This window comes from Coturnix japonica, chromosome 4, assembly GCF_001577835.2.
Source record: "Coturnix japonica isolate 7356 chromosome 4, Coturnix japonica 2.1, whole genome shotgun sequence".
NCBI classification, from domain to species: domain Eukaryota; kingdom Metazoa; phylum Chordata; class Aves; order Galliformes; family Phasianidae; genus Coturnix; species Coturnix japonica.
This window is the reverse complement of record NC_029519.1, coordinates 60,144,070-60,163,453: the sequence shown is the minus strand read 5'-3', so window position 1 is coordinate 60,163,453 and position 19,384 is coordinate 60,144,070. Positions and strand designations below refer to the sequence as shown.

The 19,384-nt window shown below is 36.9% G+C and overlaps 1 protein-coding gene across 3 annotated transcripts in view; it reads right to left on the bottom strand.

Annotated features, from left to right (window-relative positions):
• CORIN (corin, serine peptidase) overlaps positions 1-19,384 on the bottom strand; it is a 118,162-nt gene that overhangs the window by 71,438 nt on the left and 27,340 nt on the right. For 2 of the 3 annotated variants that reach the window (XM_015862236.2, XM_015862237.2), the window contains exon 4: positions 4,913-5,123. In XM_015862236.2, the coding sequence (XP_015717722.1) occupies positions 4,913-5,123 (211 nt within the window). Of the gene's footprint in view, positions 1-4,912; positions 5,124-10,576; positions 10,687-19,384 lie in introns of those variants that run through there. The other variant, XM_015862238.2, reaches the window with a different exon arrangement.

The following is a 19,384-nucleotide window of genomic DNA, read 5'->3' as shown; positions in this document are numbered from 1 at the left end:
TTTGTCTGTTATTAGTTATAGTTATTATTTACTGTTATTTGTCCCATGGAGTTTATGGCATAACAAGCACTGTTACATACATACAACAACATCACAGTATCACAGCCTGGTGCGGGTTGGAAGGGACCTTAGCGATCATCGAGTCCAACCCCCGGGATTCAAGACTCCTGTGTAGCAGAGCAGCACTTCTACCAGTTGCGCCACACGGGGGATTCGAACCCTGGTTCATGGCAAACTCCTTTACAAAAAGGAGCCTGAAAGTCAGAGAAAACACCTTCTCTTAATTACACTGCTTTCTACTTTAGAATGAACGTAAGGAAAAAGAGAAAGAAAAAAAGCAAGAATGCTTGTTTTTAGATGAGTGAATTAATTCTGTAGATTTTAATCAAGATAAAAGCCAAGATCTCAGATGGACTCTTCAAGCCCTAACTTAAGATAGAAACCATTTCACAACTTTGCTTTCAAAGATGTCCGAGATGAAAAAAGCAGCATGTAAACAGATGCAGAAATGAAAAGTCCATGAGAAATCTACCTTGAGAGTATATTACCATATTTACATTCCTGAAATAGTTTTCTTGGCTGAGTTTAAATTTTAAGTTTGACCTTGAAAGATTTAATATTCCGGGGATATATCAATGGGAGGTATTTGTTCTGCTTTCTGGAATACATTCCTACACCAGGGATTACTGGAATTACCCTGTTAGAGAACACCAAGACAGTAAGGATCCACAGCCTTCAAGTTTTTCCTAACGCTCATTTTGAAACAAGCCATGTACATAGGCCTAAAAGATCTTCCATAGCTTTCTGTTGGACCAAGCCTTTAGATGAAGTGCAAGTACTCCCGAAGCATAAAAATTATTAGAAAGTATCATTCAGTGAGTGTTTTCATTGTACAGTTATAGGCTGACCCACTATAAACCTCCCTAATTTTGAAACTTTAAATTTTCTGTAAGCTCTAATTCTATAAAACTTGCGGAATCCAATGCAAGTGACTTGCCATAAGGAATCAAACAAGCACTGTATTGGAGACACTGACCTTTGGCCCACTCCCAATGATAAAGTAAAACTCATTGGCTTAGATCCTTAATGATAACCAACAGCTCTGAGAACAGTTTTGCCTTACAACAAATGAAGCATCAGTGTTGCTACTGGTGGCAGTAGATCTAATACTAGGCAAAATGAAAAAAGTTACTTCCTCAAACATTTCAGAAGTTATCAGACACAGCAATGAGGAAAAGATGTCAATTTTCAGTACAGAGTCACAATTTCTTAGAAGTTCCACTGGACTGTGTTAAAACAGGTTTTGTTAGTCTAATTTTTAAGTCATATTGGAAAGATCTCACCCAGTCACTCAGGAAGACGTTTCGTAATCTTTTTAAATGAAGAGCCCTACCCAGGTTACGAACAAATGATAGTTTTGCATTAATGCACTTCAACTTCCCATGAACCATTTCCACACAGGTTTTATTTCTACTTAAAAGTAGCTTCTTAAAGATACATATATTTTTTAAAATAGTAGCTGACTTTCATTTAAAATAGTAGCTAATAGATAGCTGACTGTGCATCCACAGTTGCTGGAATGAAATATAACTCTTTAGACTTTTATTTTATTGCCACACCTCATTCTCATCGTAGTAAGATTAAGAAGAATGATTTTTAATAGCAACAGTATTGTATTAGTATTCAGAAATTCCAGTACATAACTACACTGTGCGTTACACAAACACTGAAGACCCTCCCTGCCCAGAAACCTAATCTCCTTCATGTGATAATGAAAACAATGTTTATGAACACATGAAAGATAAATGTGAAACAGAAATAAATTAAAACATCAGAGCAAAGCTGTGTAATGACAGCATACTGGATACCAAAGATTAGAGTTTGTAACTTCCCTTCTTGTTGCTTCTTGTAGCACATTGTTATAATTATTGCTCCCAAGGCTGAAGCTGCCAACAGATTCTCTCAACAATACCTAAGAATAAACATCTGAGCATCACATGGTTCTCATCTCTCCTCTACTGTGTGAGCAGCATTTGTCAAAATATGTTTTACATAAACTTGAGGCAATTGCACTGTAAAACCAAGAAGTATCAATATATACTATTATCAGAGATGCTGTCAGCTAGGATGAAATATCATTAATTCACAGGAGGAACTAGAGACAATGTCAGCAACAACTGTTCTGCATACTAGCATATGTCTTATGACACTATATGCTAAAAAAAAAATCTTATTTCCAAAAAAGGGATACAACATGTGGACCTTTCCCTATTCATTATTCTCAGAGGCTTTTTACAGTGGCTCTTCTCCTTATCCAGATTCCTTCAGTATGTTCCTCATATTTACCAAATTACCCTGTTTAACAGATGTAGAACATTCCTGTCTCTTCCTTTTTCATATTTGTGCTCAACACGTACAAAATGAGTTTCCCTTATTATTCCACAAGCTATTTATGTGAACAAAGGGATTTCTCCAGGGTCACTCCAGAGTCACAGACAGAATTCCCAAATTTCATTTACTTTTGACTTGTCTCATTGAGGTGAATTATTACTGAGGTCTAGAGGGAGGTGTTCAATTACCACTTTATGCAGGTATTATAGCTGTTTCCTCCTGAAAATGTCTGGACTAAATTCTCATTCTGAAAATGAGATTCACTTATTTTAAATCATCTCATCTTTTGGATTTTACAGCAATAAATCTTAATTAACCTCAAAGTTTCCAACGTGACCTTTTTTCAAATATTCCCTGTTCGTGCTGACATAGTAAAGTCAATGCAAGTTGCTAATACAAGTAACAAGAGTATTGAAAGGAAACAAAATAAAGCTGTTCTGATTTCATAAATATTCAGTAAAAGCAAAACCTCTTGCTTCAAGTTCATTGTTCAACAACTACTGACATTGAGATGGCTTCACAAAACATTTAAGTCCATACGGACTACACACGGAAACAAAACATGAGGCATTATAGGCCTCACTTTTTTTTTTTTAATATAAATAAATCATGCAAACAACGAGTAAAATTTAATAGTGCACACTGGTGTTAAAAAATGGAGCTCAATACAGGAAGTCACATCTAAAAAAAAGAAATGATACTTTAACTCATTATACTTGCATTTCAAGGATACTTGTTTGCCTGCAATTGGGTTCTACAAGGAAAGCTGTAATCAATAAAATCACTCAACTGCTTGGAGGACGGGGGGGGGGAGGAGAATCATAAAAAAAAATAATACAAGCTACCTAATGCAACTCATGTTTTTCAAACTAGATTTAACAAACCAAACAAGCATTCCGTAAATGTACCCTTATTTTCTCTCTGTGGTTGCCACTCAGCCTTCATTTTCAGTGTCATCCATGACATGCTCTGAAGACATATGATTACTTAAAGTCAGATTGGAATGTAAGCCTGCATCATTTACAGTCTCACATTGTATATTTTTCCCAATCCACCTGCAGGATCCAGAACAGTTTCCAGAAAAATGGCGATAAAATAAGAATCAAAGAATCAAATAATTGAAAATTACCAAAATAAGAATCAAAGGATCAATCATTTTGTGATCAAAATGACATTAACCTAGGCATGGAAATCCAGTTCCATCTTCGATATTAAAAATAAGCAGGAGAAAGTTGCTGCTTTGGAAAAAAAATACACACACACACACACAAAAAAATTCTTACTCTTCAATCTCAAAATATTTTGGTTGCTTCTCAAAACCACAACAAAAAATCTAAAAGTTCCGAAGTTCAGCTTAATTTTTTTCTGTTCTTTGTAAAGTAGCTGTCATAATGTGAACTGCAAGAAAGTTATCTTCAGCAAAGAAATTGAAAAGGAAAGCTGAGACTTCTACCCTTTCACTTCTCCGTTTATTTGCTTGTAGCACTGAACTGGGGTGAGAGAAGAACTGTAATGAATCAGAGTGAGTTAAGCAGGGTTAATGGATTCTGTTGTGGAGGAATTGGCAAGTATGTTGCCTAGACTTCAGTAGCAACTATATTATAGATCAGCTTACCTAAAATGTAGAACTGCATTTTCATAAGTATCACTTTCCTATTCTTCTAAAATGTAGAGCTTAGAGCATCTTAGTTATTTGTTATGTTAAGTGAACTGCTTTCTGAATTGCAGTATTCTCTTCCAGTGAATATTGCACGTAATGAAGTAAGGAGAAAGAGCTCATTCATTTACCCTTCAGTTTTTCACCCTTCAGAAGCATCAGAAGAACTGTGTGTGTATGTGTAAAAGAAAAACCTTTGTTCCTTTTGGACCGTACATTGATTTTAGCACTGCTAAAATCATTGACCATACTTGACTATACTTCAGATTCAACTAAATGAAAATGGTGCATGCCTACAATAATGTGTAACTATGTAAATACAGAAATCAAAACATACTCCTTAACCTTCCCATGTTTGTCACTCTGAATACATTCTGCTAACTTAATACCATAAAATGTATTTAAAAGATAAACCTTTCATAAGGAAAAGATTAACAAGAATTGAAATGACTGCTGCCTTAAAAACAAAAATCTGCTTCCCTGACTTGAATTTTAATTTAACCAATATAGACCACATTTTTTGTAAATGTTTTAAATATTTGAAGCATTTATATTGTTGCAAAGCATTCCATTTTGGACCATGCAGATTGGAGAGATGAGGTACAACAATTTCATACCTCCTGTTAAGAAAATATACCTGACTACTCAGGGGTCATGCTTTTATTAAGTGCAGTGGAAACACTTTTTCTAACAGAATGTTACTGCAGTTGGCTTATTCTGGCAGAAATGTGAATACCTTTGACAGACAAGTTTTACAGTGAGAAGGTCATAGGCTTAGTTGGGATCTGCTCTTGTCTGATTAATAGAGAGTGTTTTCACCACAATTGGCTCTCTCATCACTGACTGATTTTTGTTTCCAAATACCTGTCATCACCATCACTGATGCATTCAGGAAGAGCAAGACTACAGCCAAACAGCATGATGTGTTGATAGCAGCTGAGACGACTGAGATAACTGAAGAACTTCAGGAACTTTTCCATTTCAATACTTTTGACAATGGAAAGAACTGAAGTTAGAGTCGTGTAGTTATACGGCAGCATTTGGCACTGGCTGTTGGTGATATTTATGCAGGCACCTGTGAAATCAAAACAATATATTTAGAACAAAAGTATCACCATGTAATAGTTGTTTCAAAGAATGTATTGAATTGAGAAGTCAGCAAATATAGCATATAAGCAGTGTCTATTCCTCACAGGTAAGGTGGCATTCCATAGTGCTATCACAACATTGTCCAAAAATGCACATCCAAAACAAAAAAGAATTCAAAGAAACTTGGTAGACTAGCTTGAAAAAGCAAGTAAACTCATATTTTCACAATCCTCTGACTCTCTAAAAAACCGCACAAGGAATAAAACCAATTTCTTTCTGATACAGTTTGAATGGACCCACCGTAGGAACAGTTTGGATAGCTTTTTCCTCTTTTTCCAATTTTGGCAGTTTTCCTGCCAAATCATCAGGTTGCTTATCTACTTTTCCCAACATGATGGTTCTCCCTTTACAGTCTTTCTTCTTTACTTCATCAACACAGGATTATCTTGCTTTGATGGCTGATGTGTGTCCTGTCCTAAACCATCATTGTCCCACTCCTGACCTGTGACTGATTCTCTATCCATGCCATTTTACACACAGCAAGCTACCTCAGCTATGTATGATCAACATGTTAACTTAGTACATGAAGTTCTTAAAAATGAGTTTTGCAAACCATACATCAATTTCAGAATTTTAAACAAGAACAAACTAATAAAATCCAGTGTTAATGACACCTTCCTGAGTGAGTAGATGAAGGCATTTCTTGGCTGTCTAGTCAAGTCTTGGCATATTTATTTGTTTTTTTATATATTCAGAGCACATTGTGCAATAAGCAGGGATCTCAGCACACTCTCAAGACCAGATTGCCACCAATCACACTGTAAAGCATCACACTTCAGCTAAATCACCACCTCAAATCTTCATTTCTGAGAGTGGAAAAGTCTTAAGAGCATTTGAGCTCGTGCACTTTTGACTACTTTAGCAAACTGGACAGAGGTAGCGTTGAATGGAATAGGAGCTTTCCATCAATCAGACATTTCAGAACTGGTTTCTTACATGCTTGTTTGGGGATGTAAATTACATAGGACGTAATTCTAACCATTCAACAAGTCTGCCTCTGCAGATACTGCCAAGTATTTCTGAAAAATACAACCAGTGTTGGAAATTCGGTTCATAATCACAAGCTGATTCTTTTTAAAAGGTAGAGATCTGTCAACTATTTAGTAACTACTCACTTCATGATTTTGCACTGTATTTTGATCTTCAATAAAAACTTCGTGTGTGTTATATTTAATACTTTAATACATTTTTTTTTGCCATTTACTTGTATTGCAAAGATACTTTTTTAAGAACACTTTTACTACTTGGGAAAATGGGAAAACAAGTAACTGCAAAGATCATGTTCACAGAATCACAGAATTGTAGGGGTTGAAAGGGACCTCTAGAGATCATTGAGTCCAACCCCCTGCCAAAGCAGGCTCCCTACACCATGTCGCACAGGTGGGTCTTGAATATCTCCAGAGAAGGAGACTCCACAGTCCCCCTGGGCAGCCTGTTCCAGTGCTCCATCACTGTAAAGAAGTTCTTCCGCACATTCGTGTGGAACTTCCTATGCTGTACTTTCATCCCATTACCCCTAGTCCTATCCCCATGCACTACTGAAAAGAGAGCAGTCTCACCACTACGGCCCCCACACCTCAGATATTTATAAATCTGGATCAAGTCCCCTCTCAGCCTTCTTTTTTCAAGGCTAAACAGACCCAGTTCCCTAAGTCTCTCCTCATAGGGGAGATGCCCCGGGCCCTTCACCATCTTTGTGGCCCTCCACTGGACTCTTTCCAAGAGATCCCTGTCTTTTTTGTACTGGGGAGCCCAGAACTGGACACAGTATTCCAGAGGAGGCCTCACCAGGGCAGAGTAGAGGGGGAGGATCACCTCCCTCAACCTGCTGGACACACTCTTTTTAATGCACCCCAGTATGCCATTGGCTTTTTTGGCTACAAGGGCACACTGCTGGCTCATGGCCAACCTCTCGTCCACCAGGATGCCCAGGTCCCTCTCAGCAGAGCTCCTCTGCTGAGGAGCTGTTCCACATACTTCTGAGTCAGAAAGCGCAGTTTCAGGGTAATAGCAATTGTTTCATCATAGTGTCATCACATACCACATTCTCACCACAGTAAGAACAGCAAGTGCTACAGTCTCAGAAATGTTCTCTGGCAGATTAAGGAATAACACCTTGCATTCTCACATGCTTAGTTTTGCATAGGACTAAATAGCTCAGGAGAAGCACCCCACTGGCTCACTTATGCAGCACAGACCTACAGAGCACTAACACACATCTAGTACCCAGGATTGTAACCCAGGAACAGAAAAATTCTTGCAGTTTTACAGGGAGCCTTAATGAATTTTCCAGTTTCCCCTCAAGTGCCATACAAATGCATTAGTTGATTACACTTTGAGTAACACATTATTTCACAACAATGTTTTTTCACCCAAACTGCAACCAGAAGAGAATGTACAGATTCTATATTCTGATTATTTGCATAAACAAGTCCTTTCATTAATTCTTGCACCAAGCCCAATAGCTTGTGATAGGTAGAACATATCTTTCAGACAGCCAAGGCTGCTCAGTGCCAGAATTGCTCAGTATGTTGGCAAACAGCGATGTAAACACAGAGCAATAAATATTTTATGTTAACAGCCATTAAAAATAGGAGAAAAGCCATTTAAATGAATGTAAAAGGAACAGATTATTTAACAAAGAATAGTATTTAAATATAAGTGTTAAGAAGCTAATGAAAAGAATCAATTTTGGAATTAATAACAGTATTTTTCTAAAATAAGCAGAAATTCTGAATGATGAAAAAATCTTGCATTGACAAAACCAAAGAAATAAGAAAATCATGCAGTACACCTCAAAATCAAATTGCTAAATTCTGCTCTACTTGTACAGCCTAAGTGTATTTTATAAACCACACTTTTCTCCATTGCTAGAATGTTAATCACACACATGAATAAATCCAATTGACGTTGTAACACCGTAACATTAAACATGTTCCCAGTCAAGCAGGTAATAGGTCAGAAAAGAAATGTCATACAGGTACAGAAAATCCTCAACCTATTTGCTTCCTTTCTCCAGTGAAGATTCATTAATTACAGGGAGTACAAGCCACATGATCTACTTCTGGCATTACCTACATGGGAGAAAAATGAGCAGTGAATAGGAACAACATGTGAAAAAGCTGCTGATCAGAGCAGCATGGCTCCTAATTATATGGGTCATTTCTGACATTCATCTAAATGAAGAGTTTTCTGCTTATCCATGGCTATTGCCAAGCAGACCGAACTGGCAACAAAAGGACTTCCTTCCACTCCAACAATTGCAACACAAGTCTGTGGCTTCATATTCAGAACTGCTTAAACTAATTCAAACAACATATTTTTCCTTTCGTTCTCCCCCCTCTGGATTGCTCCCAGGCTGTACTTCTTATAGACTGTTACAGCATAGCTACAAGTGAACTGGACCAGAGAACTGAGCTGCTCGAAAATAACTACACAAAAGGCAACACTTATGGCAGCCTCAAAGAAACACAACTGAACTGCAGTGTAAGCCTGATTGATAGCTTTAGTTTCAAAACACTCAGCCTTCTCTTCACACGGTATGATTTCTCACTCAGTAGTGGTTCTCACTCCTTTTTGAAGCCACGGAATGAACCAGCTCTGGGGGGGAAAAAAAAACCAAAACAGCCTTTCCTCTATCCTGCCTTTATATATATCTTTATGTTTTTTGAGAGGCTGGGGAGAAAAATAATCAGTTCACATAGATCAGATCATTAACCAGAATAGCTTTATGGCAGCAAAAACATTTTTTCTAGGACCTCAGAAGGAGCTGGTTATCAGTGGGTTAGAACAGAGTCTGCTCACAGCAGCAGAAACAATGCTTTTGTAAACTGTGCATCATTGTCCAGCGCCATAAAGAGTTCTGAACCAGTCAGGTAAATCTGAAATGAAAAAGCAAGTACATAGCCTGCTTTTCATATCCCAGAACTTGATATGGAAATGACCCTCATAAAATAAATTATTTTCCTAAATTGCCACATTCTTCTGACCTTCAGAGGTTCTTGTGATTCTGCTTGATTTCACAATCTCATATGTGAGATATATTAAGATACATACTGCCTTTTTTTCTTCTGCTCCATTACTATTGTGTATCCAGATTGTCATGGACTTTTGCTATAGATCAAAGGAGCACAGCACTCCACCAAGAATCTGAACTTTCCAGTAAAACTTGTTTCCAAAACTTATTACTATTTTCAAAAAATTTAATTCCTCTTTTAACTTACTACATCATCTTGGTACATTTTTCATTTCAATTAAAATGGAAGACAGATTTTCTTAGCCTACCTCTCTTGTACAGTCCACTTGGGACAGAACCTCTGATATTGTATTTCAGATGTTTTTTCCATAACTCAGGAAAAGTGGCCCATTTTCTTCTGGCCCATTTCAACAGATGCCAGGAACTACAATCTCTCCTTTGGAATCAGTCCAGTAGGAAAAAACTACAAGCTGTTTTCTTAGTTCAAGTGTCATTAGCTAATATCAACTATTTCACGACAAAAAACAGTCTCTGCAATTTTTTCATATTAACATTGAGTTGAACACACGATTTCCACAACTCCCAGCAGCCTCCATTTCCTAACATGAGGGACAGCTTAGTTGCTGATTGTGTACATTGGGTTACTGCTCCAGTCTGAATACATTCTCAGATCCTTCTCCACATTTTTCCACACTCACAGAAAAGTTGTGCCTTTGTTCTTTTCCAGCACATATTGTACATAACAGAAAACACCAACTGATCGTTACAGAACAGCACACGTACACATTACATTACTGAATAAAATAAAAAGAATACATATGTTTTCTGGAGGAAGAATGCCAACATTCTTCTACAAGAAAGAGCACCATTGGCAAGATTGAACTTGTCTATTTCTCACAGCTTTCTCAGTATTACGTGCAGGTGTCCAGGCGTCTGTAATGGGGGGCTGAAGGTCTTCTCCATGATGCAAGGCCAGGGCTGCCCTAAGCCAGATACTGTCAATTCCAATGGCCCCACCACATGGCATTTTTGGACCCCATCAACATGATGGCACCTCTGGGAAAGAATGTTTCAGAAAGAACAAAATGCTGCAAAGGAGAGGTACTGGGAAACAAAATAAAACATGTTAGATATACTTCTGCAGACAGCAAGGTCAGAGAAGAATGAGGGTGAAGAAGCACTCCAAATATCAGAGCAGAGATTACATAGCCCATGGAAGAGAACTGTGAATTGAGAATTGCTCTGCAGCTCACGAAGAGGAGCACAGTGGAGCAGATTTCCACACTGTATAAGACCCCATGCAGAGCAGCTGGGAAGAAAGACACACTGGGGTAAAGGCTGATTTGCTTTTATCTGTTTCTCACCATTCAACTCTTTTTTGAAATAAATTCAGTTTATCTTACCCATATTGAGTTTGCTCTGTCTGGCACATCAGTTGGTAAGTGGCCTCCTAGTCTTTAGCTCAATCCACAAGAAATTCTACTTGCATTTTCCACCCATCCTGGCAAGGAGGTAGGAGAGAGACCACAGCTGAGTGGACACCTGGCAGCCAGTTGAGGTCAACCCAAAACAATAATGCCTACTTAGTTTAAATATCTACTTCTATAATAAAATGGTTTATTATGGCTTAAACACTATGTTGAATAGGATTCATATTTAAAACTAGTTACTCAGAAATTACCTAAAGATAGTGAAAAGTGCTCTATACATTGATTTTGAAGATTTTGCATCACTGTCAGGCAATTAAATCTTCTATATATGTACTGAAACATACCAAAGCTTTAAAATGCAGAAAATAAGAGCACAGAAGAAGAAAAAAAAAAAAAAACAAAAAAAACCACAGACCAAGACAGATCACCATCTTATATTCAGAAAGTATGTGTATCAGTCCAGGATGCAGACAGTTCAAGATGTCTTCAAAACTACTAGGTGTGTATGATCATCTGCTCAAAACAAAATAACTCATTTTTAAACTGCTGAAAGAAGACTATTGTCTACTTGTATATACATTTAAGTTGTTAAATTATTGTTTTGCATGTATGCCGTTTAAATGCAAAAATGCCACAATCACAATTGATAAGACATGCTGACAATAACTGTTGTGCTAAACCAGCTGAAAGCTACCTCACCCTGTATTTCAACTGAGTCACCTCTTCAGGGAGCCAGCAAACAGCACTACATACCTCTGAGAAACAGGAGCAGGGTCTCTTTCTCAGCAGTATTAACCTTTTAATGAAACCCAGGTGACTCGTAATAGATTACATGTGGGGGAGGAGGGAGATAAGATTTTGAACAGCAAACCTCTTCAACAGATCTAAAATAGAAGTAAAACTCCAAGGCCAGTTGAAAGCAACTGTTGTGCATTTAAGTTAGATCAGCTAATGAATTATGCAATTTGAAAGGAATGAGTGATTCTTGGCTCAATAGTTACCAAAGGGAAAGGTGATAAGGACACTGACCACCTGCAGCAGACAGATAAACAGTTCGTTATCTCCCAGGTCAAAGAAAGAGTTAGCCGTGAAGGACATATAACTCATATTTTAGATCAGAGTTTAAACATTACTGTATTGTCTTAAAAAGGTAGTCTGTGGGTTGCTGTACAGAGGAAGTGATTGGAGCCCCCAGTTCTTCCACTCAGGCACTTCAGACATTTCCCTTCTTGGCTGAGACATGTACTTTCTTCTTTAATCCCTTAGGCAGGAACAGCTGAGAGCAGGTAAGTTCATTAGCTAAAGGTGAGGCTGAGTACCCAACCCCATGAGGTGTGACCTGGCCTATATTCCAGATCTGGTATTCTGATTAGCGATTTCCTAATGGCCATTTTATTGGGATTCTTTAGTGAAATTGGAGACATATTTCAAGGAACCCACCATTAAACAAACAAAAGGCACAACATGAAATTGATTTTAGGATTAGATCAACCATTAGAGACTGCTGGACTGCATTTTGCATTTGAAAGATGTACATTACATTACTATTATCAATAAGCTTTGTTGAAAAATAAAAAGGGGTAAGGATGTGAAATAAATGCTGGCTTCCACAGGACCTGTGGGAGCAGTCATACAGATGATTTCTTTAACACGTGTTTTCAATAAGTGAACATGAAAGTCAGCGTGATTGACAACAATTAATTATGTATCAATACTGTTCAAAACAAAGCAGTGCTTTGTAAAAGATTTACAATGGTTGAGAAATTCAACAGGCTGTGAATAAGACAGTACAGTAATAGAGTATACTTGAGCTGTCCTATTTGTCTATGGTTAATTAACTCTCAAGAACAGTCAAATTGCTTTTCTGATACTCACAGTGATAACTTAATGCTTACCTCACTTTCAGACAAAAATAATGTAGCAAACCCAACTTAAGGCTTCCTATGAGATTTGATTAGAAACAAGGGGCAAAATGCAGCACCTCACTTCCAAAGCAAAACACTGAAAGTATGTTAAATCTATGCTTTGCTAACTGTAGTTTCCTGCTTGGGGGTTTGCAGGTGGAACTTAAGATCCTGGTGTACTGAGGATCTGGCTTAGCAACGACTGATCTAACTGGCTAACAGACTTAGCAGTCTAACAGATTTCAGTTTGTTTTCCCTGTGGAAGATTTCCAGAGCCATGCTTTTCAAAATTGTTTGCAGCATAGGCAGCTACTGTCTGTAAGAGACAATTTGCTTTGAAGAGAAATACTGCAGCCTAGATATTCTGAATTTCACTGCACATTTCTTACAGTCTATTCTGTCGAATATGGTGTAGGACATTCTGGGCCCTTTCTTTATTCTGAGGGGCTTCTACTGAGTCTTCTGCCTTTATCACTGCCATTCCTTAGTTGTCAACATCAGTGGAATCATTCCTTAGAGTTCCAATTATTCTATCTGATCGTTACGTGAACAAAGAACGCTGACAAACTTTCATAGTCTGAGGAGATAGTGTTCCAAACACCATGTTTTTTGTTGTTGTTTTTCTGTGTGTGTATAAGGAGTAGATTAATATACAGGTGTCTAAGAGCTTAACATAATTATCATGAAGTTTCCCTATTATTATATATCACTTTAGTTGTGTTTAAAGCTTATGAACAAGATGCTTGCAAGTTGCTTGTGCAAACTCAGATTTTTAAATACTTGTATTTCATTTGCACGTCCATTTCTTTTATATACTTGCACTAATAAATACATATGGCTTAGCTTCTCTTAATGCTGTCTCTTAAAGTTATTTACGTCAATTACATAAAGGCCAAGCTCCCCATGAAAATTAGGTAAATTATCACAAATGTACTTAAACTAGATGATATGTTAATTTTTATATATATATATAAAAATATATATATTTTTAGCCACGAGTGTTGTTTGTATTTTACCCAATATATAAAAATAACTGTTTTTCAATCCTGTAATTACAGAAAGTACTCATGGAAAGAATCCTGAGAGGTATCTAGCCAACCTGATACTCTGAGATTGTTACCAGCACATTGTCAGCCATGGCTTTGTCTGGCTGAGTTTTGGAAATTTCCAAGGATGGAGATCTCACAGCCTGCATGTGTAATTGGTTCCACAGCTGCATCACTCATCTGGTGAAGTTTTCCTTATTTTCTAGTCTAAACTTCTATTATTTCATTTCAGTGGAGAATATGATTAGAAACTTTTAATTATCAGTTGCAATAAATGAGAAGGAAACCTTTTGCATACAGATTAATAGCCAAACAAATCTTTAACAGTATTGGCTAATTTATCACTTTTTCAAATTCCCATCCTCATTATGGTTTCAGGTCATGTTACACATTACGTCGTTCTTGGATTTCACATGATTATGGAACATGGCAGCGACTGAAAAACGCTTTCTGTTGTAATGGTGCTTTGACATTCCTTTTGGACAATAACTCAGATCTTTCCATTTTATACTAACAACATCTCTATCTCTACAGCTGGCTGCACTTTCTCTACTGTAAGATAAAACAGACCATGCAAAAACATAAAGGAGATCAACGTCAATAAAAAATGAAATCACACCCAGCTATCAGATATAAGGTGTGCCTTTTGAAACTGTGATAAGCAGCTATAATATAGAACAATACTTGCATCAACATCATCTTTTATTGAAATAACTACGTAACTGACCTTTCAGAGAAGCTGATATATCTGAAAAGGAAGCCACTGACTATAATTCATAGCCAATTATCTTAGGGTTGCCTTGTGTTCATTGATCCCATCTTTGGAAGTTTCATAACAGGCTAGCACATGACTTCTTGCTTAACCACTTGCTTAGTTTGTTGTTTAACTTTGACCAAATTAAAAAAAAAAAATTAAACTACAAGCAACAATATGTTAAAAAGAGATACATAAGTAAAGCATAATGGATTCATAAAAGCAAAAGGCATAAGGCTGAAAAGATTTCTGTTCTTTACATTTAAATGTTTTAAAGGTACAAATGTTTTAACTCGAGAAGCACATGCATGTCTTTTAAAAACCGGAACAATAACAACTTGGTAGTTGTTTCCAGTGAGGGAGTCTCCTGTTCTAAGTCAAGAATGTGGATGAAAGGCTGAAGAGTAAAGATTAGTAAATAAGTGAAAATAGAATTTTAGGGTGAGTGTGGTCGTTATTTACAGTACTCATCACAATGTTGATTCCAGTAGATATTTCTAATCTGTTAGATCTCCTATGCAGAGCATTGTTTGACCCAAGTGTATTTGGACAGATGATCATCTACAAACAAAAATATTTGTAATTTGAGATGCAAAGTTATTAAAAGAAATTAAAGGCTCAGGGTTATCTGGCGGTAAATGTATGAAAGAGTTAGCAACCTCATTACAATTTTCACATAATCAACATTTTTGTCAAACTTCTGGTTGCGTGAGAGTGGAAACCAGACGTTAATAGTTAGTTAGCTTTTTCTTTTTCACAAACCAAAGTTTTAATGATAAATCTACATATATTCTACATAGAAAGTGATTACACGTAAGAACATTTTGTATTACACTGCCAAATAATTTACACCATAAACTTAATGGTTTTCTCACCATGATGTGCCCATATATCCATAGGAAATGCTTGTATTTGTATGAAAAATGAAAGCAGGTGAGTGGCCAAAGTTCTGGCTTAGGACTTCAAACACCACAGTTTGTGATCTTCTTTGCCAATCTGAAAGACCAAAACTATTTTTGCTCCAGGAGAAAATCATGTTTTAACAACATTTTTCATTTTTAATGAGAACAGGATAAATATCTCTAAATATCTATCACTGTTATTACCCTTAATATAATTGGGTCTGCTCCAACTTGTTTGAGTAATTAAACATAAATTATGATAAAAGAAAAAGTGGTTAATTAGGTCACTGTTTCAGAGACTAGACATAAGGGAGACGAAAACCTATGGTCTGACTTGGAAAGCTGCTACTGAGTACCTTAGCTTGGAATGAGCAGCACAAGGCAAGGAGAGAGAAGCAGGGAATTTCTTGTTTCATGCCATCCATGACACATCCCTTCCAGCTATCCCCAAAATGATTCTCATATTGCTCTTCTCTATCGAACAGAGAGCTGAGCCAGCTTTATTCTTCATAGTTTATAGTAATGGCAAAATACCAAATGTGAAGAAAGGAGTGCCGGTGAGAGAAAAGTGTTTATTTAATGTGTGAATTAAATATTGTTATATTACAATAAAGTGTGACCTCTAGGCAGAGGAGGGTGTAAATTGCTCCATTTCAAATGTGCATGAAACATGAAAGAGATTTCTCACCAGTATTGCTACTGCTCTACATAACAAGTATATCTGGTTGTTTTTTCTTTAGGAAGAGTAAAAGCCACAAACAAGCAAACATAAAATATATGCTTTTTCAACCGATGCTCACAAAGTCCATAAACAGTGTTTCACTTTTGCAAATGCACTTTCTCACATCACTCCTACAAGCAACCATTTAGGGCTTGTTTTTGATCATCCTCTTATACGCTTGCTTAAGTGCAGGGGGAAGCTAAACGGGAATCCATGATCACCGGAGACTCACGCCTTTTCCTAGTCTCTATTCAGTATATTCAGAACTGGAAAAATACATCCCATATTTCCATACAACTCACTCAGAGCTGTGCCAAGGGCAGGCTTGTGTGCTGCTTGCCCGAGCGCTGGGCCAGCTGGATGCCAGGCTGTGCAAAGAAAGGGATGGTAGAAGATCAAGCTCAGAGCACATGTCATGTTATTTTTCCTATTAGTATTTGAATATGGTCACAGTTTTCCATGTGTGTTTGAGTATGTGAAACGGCTGCATGAGGTGTCTCCTGGTCAGTCTCCCACTTTACTGCATAAATGCAGCCAACTTTTGTTTCAAAGAGAAGTACTGATGAAAGTGTATTGATACTTATCTTTATTCTTTAAGATAATGACTATTTAGTGTATGGTATGTTTCCCTTTGCACGCTGATTGGCTGATGAACAGAATACTATTGCATATACCTCAAAAGCCACTGATGAACCTATTGGTTCACCAAGAACTCTCTCACTGATGTTTCTGCTATCAGAAAACTCTCATTTCTAGTGCCTTAAGACCAGGGACCATGCCTTCCATATGACACATTTAAACCTGAACTCATGCAAACTCTAATCTCTCAAGAAGAGAAATTCATTCCTTCTGTACTCTTTTGCTGGCAAGAAAGAGAGGTAATAGATGATACATCTGATGCAGAAACTAGCTTTTGCAAGGAACCACCAAGAAAAATCATAAGAATCTAGGGCAAATAAGGAAACAATCACCTAGAAGTGTAACAGCTTCTGGCAACTTAAAGGCTTGAGGCTTCACAAGTCAGAACTTAACAAGTTCTAACTAGACTATTGGGTTTAAAAGCCTGAAATAGATCAACTCATCATGAAGTTTGCCAGGCATTTCCATACTTTCTGGGTTTCTCATTATTCTGCAACATAGCTATGTGTTCTGTGAAGTTGTTGCTATCTTTTTTAACTTAGTCTGATAACCAAAATGCACTGCGCACCTACTAATATAACGAAGAACACTGAGAAACCACCGCCTGTTCTTCTTCAAGCCACTCAGAAATGTAGGGACAATTTTCCAGTAGGAAAAGATTGTCTTATTCATATTTAGTGTTTTCTTACATCTAAGCCATTACACAACTCTACTGATCTGTTTGCATTTTCCAATTCCTCCTCTTTCTTTTTGCCTGACCTTTAACACTGAAGTGATGAGATTTCCTTTTATTCTCTGCAGTCCTCATGACAACATCTGACATTGTGACAATACCTGAAACATAATTGCCTTTTTCGCATCACTGAGCCAGAATGTTGTCTGAAGCAAAACCACTTCCCTTTTTCTTTCTTTATTTTTTCCCCCCAGTGGTGAAGCCAGCAGAGTGCAATATCTCATTTTGGACAGGTTACTCAGTACAAGAAAAAATGTTGTTACTTGACTATTCACTGCCTTCCTGGATAATTTTTAAGCATTCACACGAAACCCTATGAGACTCCATTGGTAAACTTCACAGTGGAACCTAACCATTCATTCATACATTTCTCTGTATTTGTATGAGCAATTAGTCTAAAAGACAATTCTCTTTAAGACTTCTCAGAAAAGTCTCTTGTTAAAGAACAAGTATGGATTAACCAGAAATGTAATTTACTTCTTCAAAGAACTTTCAAACAGACAGTGAGGTATTGCTTCCTCTTGTAGAAGGAAAACAAACATATTTGTCTCTTCTTTATTGTATCATTCATTTTCATTTACCCATTAATCAATTCTTGACTAAAATTTCTGACAAAACACTTCCTTATGCTTCAAGGACTTTTAAAATTATTGATGTCATATGTGCAAAATTTCATTCCACTCTAGCTAGTAATTCAGAAATGTCATACTTGCGTTATTTTGAAGTCTTGGATGAATATCATATCGTCATACTTTTTATAATTTCTCTTATTAATGTTCTCTAACATATTTTATTGAAGCTGTGATTCAACATTATAGCAAATCTAGTAATAAGGTAATATTAAGATCAGACCAAAAAGGCTATAGCCATATTACTGCCATTTCAAATGTCTTGAGACTGGCTAGTTTTGCACTGGCAGCCTCTGTGTTGTATGACATATCCTGCATAAAAACAGCACAAAGTCCAAATTATGCTCTCTTACTAAATCCTCAGTAGTGCACTCACCTGACCACATCTGAACCAGATGAAACCTGTCCTGATGGATGATCTGCTAGTGTGTGTTGATGACAGTGAAACATCATCCTTGCACTCCATTTGCAGATCAATTTCCTTATGAGATATTCCTAAAAAGCTCAAATATCCATTTTACATTGACCCAGAAGAGATTACATAAATTACTGGAAGAAAATTCAACAAGACTCACTACAGACCACTGGAATTTGCTACCATATAATGTTGAGATGTTTCTATATGCTAGTCCTAGTTTATTCTTTTGGTGTATGCTAATGGTCACAACTAGATCAAGACAATAAGAAAGACTATGTTTGATCTACTACCACTGCTCCTACATAGTCATTAAGTGTTCTGCTCATCCTAAAAATACTTTGTACTCCAAAAGACCACCCCAGCCTATGACAAAAAAATATCTCTGTGTTTCCTGATTTTCTCCATCTCCCTCAACAAGAGAACACACAAGAACTACTCGGCACATCAAACCACGTTGGAGTTCTCTCTGGGAAGCAAAGTTTAGCAGGAAAGACCAAAGAAACCAAGAACTGTACCAGCAAAGGCTGGTAATAAGGGTGAGATAGTGGGAGAAGTCTTATGATTTCTAGTCCTTAATGCTTTGTAAAGTGATGGGAACACAAAATTATTCAGACTAAATTATCCTGGATCCCCCAAGTACACCTATAGTATGTAGAATACTACATACTGAATGAGGTAAATTAATGAACTACCAACAGGATACAAGTATACATTTACATACATTTGTTCTGAGTTTGGATGTGAGAAGAATAAACAAGGTACAAATCTGTTAAAGAGAAACTAGCAGATGTTTTGTATAGAAAGCCTAAACCATTCCAACAGCCTGTAGAATCAGTACACAGCAGGAGATGGAAAGTAAATGACAAATTATTGATTCACAATAAATGAACACCATCAAAAGGAATGTTTTCGATGTGCAAGGTTAAAATAAATATACATATATATATATGTATGTATGTATGTATATATATATATATATATATAAGATTTTCCTCTTTTACTTCACTCTGGAAAGAACAAGAAATGACATAAAAG